This window comes from Asterias amurensis, chromosome 6 (assembly GCF_032118995.1).
Source record: "Asterias amurensis chromosome 6, ASM3211899v1".
NCBI lineage: Eukaryota > Metazoa > Echinodermata > Asteroidea > Forcipulatida > Asteriidae > Asterias > Asterias amurensis.
In genome coordinates this window covers 14,888,281-14,900,436 of record NC_092653.1, presented here as the reverse complement: position 1 = coordinate 14,900,436, position 12,156 = coordinate 14,888,281, and the positions used below count along the sequence as shown (strand labels likewise).

At 38.0% G+C, this 12,156-nt stretch overlaps 1 protein-coding gene across 2 annotated transcripts in view; it reads right to left on the bottom strand.

The window, feature by feature from the left end:
• LOC139938607 (C-type lectin lectoxin-Enh6-like) overlaps positions 1 to 12,156 on the bottom strand; it is a 28,208-nt gene that overhangs the window by 1,082 nt on the left and 14,970 nt on the right. Inside the window, exons 3-6 of one of the 2 annotated variants that reach the window (XR_011786177.1) lie at positions 10,895 to 11,063; positions 9,648 to 9,836; positions 7,343 to 7,584; positions 5,732 to 5,991 (exon numbers count right to left, since the gene is read on the bottom strand). Coding sequence is in view for 1 of the 2 variants with exons in the window: in XM_071934200.1 (XP_071790301.1) it covers positions 5,795 to 5,991; positions 7,343 to 7,436 (291 nt within the window). In the remaining variant the exon portion in view is untranslated. Of the gene's footprint in view, positions 1 to 5,546; positions 5,992 to 7,342; positions 7,585 to 9,647; positions 9,837 to 10,894; positions 11,064 to 12,156 lie in introns of those variants that run through there. The other variant, XM_071934200.1, reaches the window with a different exon arrangement.

Below are 12,156 nucleotides of genomic sequence, written 5' to 3'. Positions count from 1 at the left end.
TATTTTCAGGCAAAATTTGACAAGTGCACAAGGCTATAGCCTTGCACATAATTTCAGGAAAAATTTGACAAGTACACAAGGCTAAAAGCCGTGTACATAATTTCAGGAAGAATTTGACAAGTACACAAGGCTAAAAAAACCTTGTTAACAAGGCTATAGCCTTGTACATATTTTAAGGCAAAATTTGACAAGTACACAAGGCTATAGCCTTGTACATATTTTCAGGCAAAATTTGACAGGTACACAAGGCTAAAGCCTTGTACATATTTTCAGGCAAAATTTGACAGGTACACAAGGCATATTTTCAGGCAAAATTTGGCAAGTACACAAGGCTAAAGGCCTTGTTCACAAGGCTATAGCCTTGTACAAATTTTCAAGCAAAATTTGACAAGTACACAAAGCTAAAGGCCTTGTTCACTAGGGTATAGCCTTGTACATATTTTCAGGCAAAATTTGACAAGTACACAAGGCTTCAGCCTTGTACATATTTCCAGGCAAAATTTGACAAGTACAGAAGGCTAAAGGCCTTGTTCACAACGCTATAGCCTTGTACATATTTTCAGGCAAAATTTGACAAGTACACAAAGCTAAAGGCCTTGTTCACATATTGACTGTTACATTACACAAGACTGTACATATTTTCAGGCGAAATTTGACAAGTACACAAGGCTAAAAGCCGTGTACACAAGGCTATAGCCTTGTACATATTTTCAGGCAAAATTTGACAAGTACACAAGGCTAAAAGCTGTGTACACAAGGCTATAGCCTTGTACGTATTTTCAGGCAAAATTTGACAAGTGCACAAGGCTATAGCCTTGCACATAATTTCAGGAAAAATTTGACAAGTACACAAGGCTAAAAGCCGTGTACATAATTTCAGGAAGAATTTGACAAGTACACAAGGCTAAAAAAACCTTGTTAACAAGGCTATAGCCTTGTACATATTTTAAGGCAAAATTTGACAAGTACACAAGGCTATAGCCTTGTACATATTTTCAGGCAAAATTTGACAGGTACACAAGGCTAAAGCCTTGTACATATTTTCAGGCAAAATTTGACAAGTGCACAAAGCTAAAGGCTTTGTACATATTTTCAGGCACAATTTGACAGGTACACAAGGCATATTTTCAGGCAAAATTTGGCAAGTACACAAGGCTAAAGGCCTTGTTCACAAGGCTATAGCCTTGTACAAATTTTCAAGCAAAATTTGACAAGTACACAAAGCTAAAGGCCTTGTTCACTAGGGTATAGCCTTGTACATATTTTCAGGCAAAATTTGACAAGTACACAAGGCTAAAGGCCTTGTTCACAACGCTATAGCCTTGTACATATTTTCAGGCAAAATTTGACAAGTTCACAAAGCTAAAGGCCTTGTTCACATATTTTCAGGCCAAATTTGACAAGTACACAAAGCTAAAGGCCTTGCTCACAAGGCTATAGCCTTGTACATAATTTCAGGCAAAATTTGACAAGTACACAAGGCTAAAAGCTGTGTACACAAGGCTATAGCCTTGTACATATTTTCAGGCAAAATGTGACAGGTACACAAGGCTAAAAGCCGTGTACACAAGGCTATAGCCTTGTACATATTTTCAGGCAAAATTTGACAAGTACACAAGGCTAAAAGCTGTGTACACAAGGCTATAGCCTTGTACATATTTTCAGGCAAAATTTGACAAGTGCACAAGGCTATAGCCTTGCACATAATTTCAGGAAAAATTTGACAAGTACACAAGGCTATAGCCTTGTACATATTTTGCAGGCAAAATTTGACAAGTACACAAGGCTAAAAGCCGTGTACATAATTTCAGGAAAAATTTGACAAGTACACAAGGCTAAAAAAACCTTGTTAATAAGGCTATAGCCTTGTACATATTTTAAGGCAAAATTTGACAAGTACACAAGGCTATAGCCTTGTACATATTTTGCAGGCAAAATCTGACAAGTACACAAGGCTAAAAGCCGTGTACTCAAGGCTATAGCCTTGTACATATTTTCAGGCAAAATTTGATGAGTACACAAGGCTATAGCCTTGTACATATTTTCAGGCAAAATTTGACAAGTACACAAGGCTAAAAGCCTGTACACATTTTCAGGCAAAATTTGACAAGTACACAAAGCTAAAGGCCTTGTTCACAAGGCTATAGCCTTGTACATATTTTTAGGCAAAATTTGACAGGTACACAAGGCTATAGCCTTGTACATATTTTCAGGCAAAATTTGACAGGTACACAAGGCTAAAGCCTTGTACATATTTGCAGGCAAAATTTGACAAGTGCACAAAGCTAAAGGCTTTGTACATATTTTCAGGCACAATTTGACAGGTACACAAGGCATATTTTCAGGCAAAATTTGGCAAGTACACAAGGCTAAAGGCCTTGTTCACAAGGCTATAGCCTTGTACATATTTTCAGGCAAAATTTGACAAGTACACAAGGCTAAAGGCCTTGTTCACAAGGCTATAGCCTTGTACATATTTTCAAGCAAAATTTGACAAGTACACAAAGCTAAAGGCCTTGTTCACTAGGGTATAGCCTTGTACATATTTTCAGGCAAAATTTGACAAGTACACAAGGCTTCAGCCTTGTACATATTTCCAGGCAAAATTTGACAAGTACAGAAGGCTAAAGGCCTTGTTCACAACGCTATAGCCTTGTACATATTTTCAGGCAAAATTTGACAAGTACACAAGGCTAAAAACCTTGACACATGGCACAAGGCCTTGTACATATTTTCAGGCAAAATTTGACAAGTACACGAGGCTAAAAGCCGTGTACACAAGGCTATAGCCTTGTACATATTTGCAGGCAAAATTTGACAAGTACACAAGGCTATATAGCCTGTACATATTTTCAGGCAAAATTTGACAAGTACACAAGGCTAAAAACCTTGACACATGGCACAAGGCCTTGTACATATTTTCAGGCAAATTTTGACAAGTACATAAAGCTGTACATATTTTCAGGCAAAATTTGACAAGTACACAAGGCTAAAAGCCTGTACACAAGGCTCAAACATATTGTACATATTTTGTACGAGGCTAAAGCCTTGTGTATGTTAGCCTTGTGTACTTTTCAAATTTTGCCTGAAACTATGTACAAGGCTTATAGCCTTGTTGACAAGGCTTTTAGCCCTGTGTACTTGTCAAGTTTTGCCTAAAATTATGTACAAGTCTATCCTATAGCCATTCAGCTTTTAAAAAACCTGAAGATTATTTGACAATTATCCAATATTCAACAATTTTTAATGGAACGAGCTGTTTTTAGGGGTTGGAATTTTGAATGCAACATTAATGTAACTGTGTTGACTGGAACAGGCTGTATATAGGGCTCGAAATTAACAATGCACTATTAAACTTACCATTCGGATCGGCAAAACATGTTTAATTTAGTTTGATGGAATATCTATGAATTTGATTATTTATTTAGATAGGTTAGCCATATCAGTTGAACAATTGGGTCCTGTGTATAAACCATGTAAACAGTAACAATTTAAAAAAGTTAAAGGCACAGGACACTATTGGTAATTGTCAAAGACCAGTCTTCTCACTTGGTGTATCTCAACATATGCATAAAATAACAAACCTGTGAAAATTTGAGCTCAATTGGTTGTCGAAGTTGCGAAATTGCAAGATAATAATGAAAGAAAAAAAACCCTTGTCACACGAAGTTGTGTGCTTTCAGATGCCTGATTTAGAGACCTCAAAATCTAATTCTGAAGCTCAAAATCAAATTTGTCGAAAATTACTTCTTTCTCAGAAACTACGTCACTTCAGAGGGAGCCAGTTCTCACAATGTTTGATACTATCAACAGCTCCCTAATACAGCCCCCTAATACTCGTTAGCAAGTATGGTTTTATGCTTTCATTGTCTTGAGTAATTACCAATACTGTCCACTGCCTTTAATTACAGAGCAATACGAAATTCCATATCAATACTTTATGCAGTATCCTTAAACTAAAGGGAGGTATACCTTTGGTAATTACTATTATGACACCCCTTACAAACACTCTGCCTTTTCATTGGTTTAGAGCGCGTCACATGATATGTCTTAGTTTTACTAGAAATGCGGCCGTGTGATAGTGTAAATGATAGTGCATCGATCGCTGATAGTCCGACGACTATTATACGGCATGCAGTACCCAAACGTCTTTTTACCCACCTTGAAACCAATCAGTTATGCATCTGTGTATCTGAAACGCGCCTACTAACGTTACGTGTACGAGGATGATAAAAAGTCTGTTGGGGTGTTATAAAACAAATATTGACTGCTTTTACTCATGATATGGTTAAAACTCTGACTCCCTCGGTGATCCTCGAACCGTTCCAAAAGAACGCTCTGGGGATCACCTCGCGAGTCGTTTAACCATAGCAATCGAAGCAGTCAATGTTTGTATAAAACAAAATAATCATAAAAGCTTACTTGATATACATGTAACAAAATGTCAAACTGAGAACTGTTTCTGCATTCTTCCTTCATAAACGCTGCTGATTGTCCATAATATCTCAATATTATAAAATTAAAACAGTCAAATGGTTCAAAACTTAAACTTTGCCTTTTATGTTTCATTCCTTGTCTTTGGCAGTTGTTTGTCATCCGCTCTTTAAAAAATTCAATGTTGTTACTAACTACAATGAACGCAATTGTAAACAAGTACAGCTAAACATATAAATTGAACATAATAAAATCTAAAGTGTTATAGGAGTTGGGTCAGATTACCCGGTTATTAGTCATTTTTTTCACAAGAGAGTGACTTGCTCCCCTTTTTATGTATTTTCATATAATATATGAAAATATTTACTACTTAGCTTTGGAAAAGGGTAAACAATGAAAACAGTGAGGGATGATTAGCACGCTAGGTGTCGGCAGATTTGCCAGGTAAAAACCACAACTCTTGGTCATGTGCACATGCTCAAAACTACGTAAACATTAAAGGCAGTGGACACTATTGCTAATTACTCAAAATAATTATTAGCATAAAACCTTTCTTGGTGACGAGTAATGGGGAGAGGATGATGGTTTAAAACATTGTGAGAAACGGCTCCCTCTGAAGTGCCATAGTTTTGGAGAAAGAAGTAATTTTCCACGAATTTGATTTCAAGACCTCAGATTTAGAACTTGAGATCTCGAAATCAACCATCTAAATGCACACAACTTTGTGTGACAAGGGTGTTTTTTTCTTTCATTATTATCTCGCAACTTCGATGACCGATATTGAGTTCAAATTTTCCGAGATTAGTTATTTTATGCATATGTTGAGATACACCAACTGTGAAGGCTAGTCTTTGACAATTACCAATAGTGTCCACTGCCTTTAATAGACAGTACATGTACTTATAGTGTGCACATCACCATAAGGTCCTTTATGCACAAGAAAGAAAGAAATGTATTGAAAAAGGCAGAAAAGAAAGAAATTTACTATGACATAATTGATCCAACAAATGTGTCTAATCCCAGGTTTTAAATTGATCATTAGTTTCAGCACGTCTGATATTGTGTGGTAAAATGTTCCCAAGATAATATCGCAGTCTTATACAGCGCACGGATCAACCAAACAAAGTACTCGAGGCAGGGAGTACAATGCACAGTGTATATACAAATTTTCAGAAAGCTGATAATTGCAGTGATGAATTCTAAGACTCAATTACAGTAGTACCGTATAAGAATTTACAAGGTTCTACGGCGCATACACAACAGCTTTGTGGAAATTTACTTGGAAATGGAAATTTACCTGCTAAGTCTGCTTCCAACTAGTGTTCCAAGGTCTCCCATTACTTGTGTGACTGTGTGCAAGTTAACGCCAATGAACAATCTTGGTAAGAGACTGCTTGCAGACTGACGGGTGATCCCAATAACATCCCGCATCGTTCCATAAGGCTGATTGTCTCCAAATCTCCACACATCGTTCATTACCGTCATAATTGTCAGGGTTACCCTCAGCCCAATTCCTGTAGCCGATGTAAGTATCTAGGTCCTTGCACTCCCACGTGCCTGTAAAAAAAACCAAATCCACAACAACAGGCAAATTAATCTTTCTAAAATTATTATTTGAATTGAATTTGAAACCTCAGCTGAGGTCTCAAATTCAATGCACACAATGAAAGCACACAACTTGGGTGACAAGGGTGTTTTTCCTTCCATTATTCTCTCGCAACTTAACAACCAATTGAGTTCAAATTTCTGAAGGTTTGTTATTCTATGCATATGCTGAGAGACACAAAGTGAGAAGACTGGTCTTTGACAATTACCAATAGTGTCCAGTGTCTTAAAGTGCATATCTGCATACTGCATATTTTCTTCTTTCGAGTTATCCATTTCAATTATAAGTGTCTATTGAGGCCAGGATAGCCCTAAAAAATGACTTTTTCAATGTAGAGTGATTTTAATAGAAAAATACATAGGATTTGACACTTTGCATGGTGGAAGTACAACTAAGAGAAGTTTGCAGTAACACTATGTGAATATCTCTTTTTGAGTAGTGTTGGTTCTAGAAAGAACTAAGGGAATCAATGTGTGGTGAAGAGGTTTTCAACTAGTGGTTTAAACCCAACGAGGCCTGGTTCTTGATAATTTTTCCAAGACGAAGTCGAGGTAGATTATCAAGAACCAGGCCTCGGCAGGTTTAAACCACTAGTTGAAAACCAATTCAATACACTTTGATTCGCATTCATAAATACCTTTTTGGTCAAAAAACATCAACACTTTTTGGTCAAAAAGTAAAATAAATGCAAACATGAAATGGTAAGGCCCTCAGCCCGATCGGGTAAACAACTCGCTATAGGGGAATGCTGTGCGCGTGCGCGTCGCGCGTATCGCGTGATGTGGCACAACTGTTTCAGCCGTTGCTCTCGAACAATAGGAATGACGAAACTGTCTTATAAGCACAGGTGCAAGCTCGCGTGTCACGCCCATGTTTCAACACTTTTTACTGGTCATATCCTAGGTTTGTACACACCCACGTGACACACTCTCCACCAATAGGAATAGCGAAACTGTCTGAGGTATTTATGAGTGGTGGTTAATGACTAGTTAACCAGAACCGGTGGTTAACAACTCGTTAAGCAGAATCAGTGGTTAATGACTCATTAACCATTATCGGTGGTTAACAAATCGTTAACCATCGTAAACAGCTCCAGAGACAGTGGTTAACGAATCGTGAACCAGAATCGATGGTTAGTGAGTCGTTAACCAGAACCCTGTGGTTAATGACTCACTAACCAGAACCGGTGGTTATTGACTCGTTAACCACTGGTTCTTTTCAGAAATAACACTACTCAAAAAGAGATATTCACAAAGTGTTACCGCAAACCTTTCTTAGAAAAATACAAACCAAAAGCATTACCTTGTGATGTGAGATCGTTACAGTTGATCCACGTATTACTGCCTGTTAAACTCTCCAGGTAGGCACCCTCCTCTTCAGAGCCTGGTGCCGTCATCACCCCTCCTATCCTGATACATTCATCAATGGCCTCGGACCATGGTAAAGTTTCGATGACTTTGTAGCAGTTGCCACGCCAAAGGGCCCAACCAGGCAGGCAGGTTTCTTCAGTGAAACTACATCTCCAATGAACGTGGTTACTTCCCCTAAATGAACAGATCAGGACAATCTCAATGAAAATCTTGCACACTGATGTTTGTTTGGTAGCCACCATATTGTATTCTTTACTTGGTTGTATAACGGCTAACCATGAACGTCACAGAGTCAGAAGCACAACCGAAATAAGTCCAACTTTCCCTTTCTGCTCCAGCTTACAAGACTAGTGTACAAAAAGGCACTTTGAAGTTCTTTACTTGGTTGTACCACAGCTAAAAATGAAAGTCACAGTGACAGCCGCACAACCTAAATAATTCCAAATTTCCCTTTCTGCTCCAGCATACAAGATTAGGTCGCAAAAAAGTAGTATGAATTATTGACTCCACTTGAAATATCAAATGCTCTTGAAAAACTATAAGCAGCTTAAAAACCTTCCTCCATGTCCATTCAAACACTGCACTACGGTAGCATTTCCTGTGAGACCTTATCTAACTATTACACTAAAACCAAAGCCATTGAAATTATTGATCAGTGTCAAGGCTAACAATATTGGTAAATTCAGGGCTTATTTTACTCTGTTTTCTCTTTTAAAATTGTTATAGACCAGCCAGGTAAACTGAAGGCCTTTTTGTATCTAGAATACAACCACACAGCAAAGTATTACTTCCTGCTCACTAATATTATTGATTTTAGGTTAAGGGTACTTGGGAGAAAAAGGCCTTGCATAGGCTCATAGTGGTGTACAAGTTTTGCCATTTCTTCAGAGAATATGTTGCATTGTATGAAATTTTATATTGAAAGGTTTAAATTAAGGTTACTTGAGAGAAAAGGGCTTTTCAATAGCCTAAATAGTGGTGTACAAGTTTGCTATTTCTTCAGAGAATATGTTGCATTGTAAACATTGTCCAAATATTTTCAATATAATATGCGTGCACCAACTTGCACCCGCAATGAAAATGTTTGCGCAAAACATAAGATGTGTACAGGCTGGTTGGTTGGAGTCAGTGTTGTAGTAGGGACCTTGAAGTCCGATGCCGAGACAAAGATTGAGACCTCCCCATCCGAGACCGAGACCAGCCCTGACGAGACAGAGACCAGCTCTTTTGAGACTTAGACTGGCGCAGTCCGAGACTGAGATAAAGCTATCCTAGGGGGGAAACCAGCCCTTCCGAGACCCAAAAACATTTGTAGTCCGAGACCGAGACCAAGATTCATAAAAAGGTCTTGAGATGGTCTTGAGACAGAGACCAGGTCTTGAGACCTAGATAGTGAGTGTTAGTCTGCAGTACGCTCTTGCTTCACTCAGAAGACAATCCCCATGTGCTGCATTTGTGGTTTTACGACCAGTTTTTATGACCATTAGCAGTGGGTATGGAAACCTGAAAGTGTGTTGACATCTGCTGGCTTATTATACATGTAGTTTTGGAAATTGGAAAGGCTACATGTATCTCACTCTGATCATAAGCACTTGTCTTGCAGTATATCTATTAATGCAGAGTAGATTTATAAATTGAAGGCTATTTTGTTCTGAACTAGTCTTGTTGTAAATGTACAACCCCAGAATGAATTCAGAAAATCAAAAGGCAATCTTTTTCTGATCACAGGGTAGACTTGTAGACAAATTTAAAGACTATATCTTGTTCTGATCAGAAACTGTTTTGTTGTATTCATGGAGTAGATTTTGAAGTTTGGGCAACTTTTTAATTCTTTTAAAGGGACTGGTCACCCTTGGTAATTTTCAAAGACCAGTCTTCTCAATTGGTGTGTATCAACACATAAAATGCGTAACAAACAAAAAACAGTCCTTTGAAAATTTGAACTCAATTGGTCCTCGAAGTTGTAAGAATAATAGAAGAAAAAAACACCTCTTGTCGCACAAGTTTTGTGCTTTAAGATGCCTTGAATTCGAGACCTCAGCTGAGGTTTCGAATTCAATTCAAATATTTTAGTAAGAACTTACTACTTTCTCAAAAACAAAGTTACTTCAGAGGGAGCCGTTTCATACAATGTTTTATACTATCAACAGCTCTCCATTGCTCGTTACCAAGTATGCTAACAATTATTTTAAGGAAATAACAATTGTGTCCAGTGCCTGTAAAAGAACTGTCTTTACCTTGGTCATCAACATCATTTAGCGGTCGCAAACGAGATTCCATGCACAACGTCAGAGTTGTTTATCCCTCATCATGTTTGGAATCTCCACGATTTCGGACTCCGTAGTTCCACCGATCACGTTGATGTATTTTTTGGTACCTTGGTACAAATCAGCCGGATCGCTACTCACACTCATCAGTTTGGGCAACTAAGGAATAACAGATGTTTTAATCGAGTTAAACAAAATTGCAAACTTTCAAATTAACAAAATACCTCACACGATTGGTTCACTTTGTTTCCAATAAATTCAACAATTTGTTTAAATATTTGTGTCACATTAATTGTTACAAACAGTAGCTATCTGTTTTTGTTTTGCATTTATGGCTTTCCATAATTTTCCAACATCGGTTGGCAAAAAATCAGGCAGTTACGGCATTGCTGTACCTGGAAGGCACAAAGAAAATCATTCTGGTTACAACCCAGTTGTAGCAAATGATCTTACAGTTGTTGTTCGTTGTTTCAGGGACTATGAGCCCAACAAAACCCGGTTTTGAGATTATGCTGAAAAGATCACTCTCGAAAATCACTTGGTTTCCTGTAAACATGTGATGCTTTTAAGAAAACTCAAAAAGGGAAGAAGGGGCTATCCACAAGTACAGTAGCAATCAAACCAAAACTTCATGATTGAGATTGGCGAAATTTGACCTTCATTTGCCATAAAAATATGATTGCGGTGGCACTGGGACTGGCACCATCCAATGAAAGTTGAATTGAAATTGAATTGCCTCAAATGGGTTGTTATTTTAAAGGCAGTGGACACTATTGGGTATTACTCAAAATAATTTTTAGCAAAAAAAAATTACTTGGTAACAAGCAATGGAGAGCTGTTGATGGTATAAAACAATGTGAGAGACAGCTACCTCTGAAGTGACGTAGTTTTCGAGAAAGAAGTTATTTCCACGAATTTGATTTCGAGACCTCAGAATAAAATTTTGAGGTCCATAGCCCCACTTGTGTGGCTAAGGCTAGCTACAAATAGCCTTGGCCACACAAGTGGGACTATTGAGGTCCCAAAATCAAGCATCTGAAAGCACACAACTTCGTTTGACAAGGAAGGTTTTGTTTTCTTCCATTATTATCTCGCAACTTCGACGACCAATTGAGTTCAAATTTGCCAAGTTTTTATTTATTTTTATGTATATGTACAGAGATACACCAATAGTGTCTTTGACAATTACCCATAGTGTCCAGTGTCTTTAAAATTACCTGCTCTTTTTGGTAAATGCTTTGCAACCTCGATGGCATTATGTTGATAAGCAGCAAACCACCACACCATGCACAATCGTATTCCACCATTTTACCTCCCAGACAGACTTTGCTGAACAGGAACAAAAGGATCTCCATTTACACTGTCACGTATAGCAAGCCATTAGAACTGCATGCACAATGGGGGGGGGGGGGGGGAAAACACACAGAAGAATCAGAAATTAACTACAAAATGCGATGTGCAGTGAGGAGATCTGTAGTGAGGAGAAAAGTGCCAGCTGTATCCGGGCAAATTGCTAGGTTGATTACTTTGCGATCATATGCGACGTCCTAAAGACACGGGCTTGAATGTTTCAAAAACAGCTATAAACACCTCACAACAAAGCATGGGCAGAATTACATGTAGCCCTCGTAGGACGTCAGTCAGTGTCACTGCACTAACGTCCTGAGTATAAAGCCAGGTTCATACTTCCTGCGAATGCTTCGTGCGATGCGAATTTCATTGCGTCAGTACGCGTACCGATTGTTGCGCCACCAAAAATCTCTTCGCATTCGCATTCGCAGGAAGTATGAACCGAGCTTTAAGCTTCTTTACAATGCGCACACAAATTTGACTAAAAGTTTCTTTATTTTCTACCTGATTTGAGAAGTTGAAATATCGTTCATATATTCTTAGTGTCCCTTACTACACTTTCAAAGAGTTCACAGCTATCAAATATATCCATGGATTAATCTCATCCTTTACGTTTTCTAATACAAGAAGTTTTGAAAAGGTCTTCAATTGCATTGGTCGACCTCTAAGGCAAAACCACATTGGTGTTCATTTTGCTATAAATGAACAAAACTTGTTAAAAGAACACTAGGAGCACCAAATCACATCAAGCAATAGGCCTACATGTACACAAAAGTGTTGTCAAATTAAAATCGTTTCCCAACAGCTAGTGGAATAATGTCTACACAAATTACAGTAATCTAGAATAACAAAATTGGAGAAAATACCGTTTCCAAAATGTAAGGCCTTTTGATCGAGTCAAACATGATTTGGAAACTGACTTCCCACTTCCAACATCCATCCCAATTCCTAATGTGCTGATCATTCCATTTCATTTTGTGAATTAGTTAAAGAAACTGCGTTTGTTAACTACTCAAAATGAATAGTAGAAAAACACCTTACTTAGGGACAAGGCGAGCTGTTGATATTATATAGAAGAGTTTGCGGTAACACCATGTAATAATCTCTAAATGAGTTGGGGTGGTTCTGT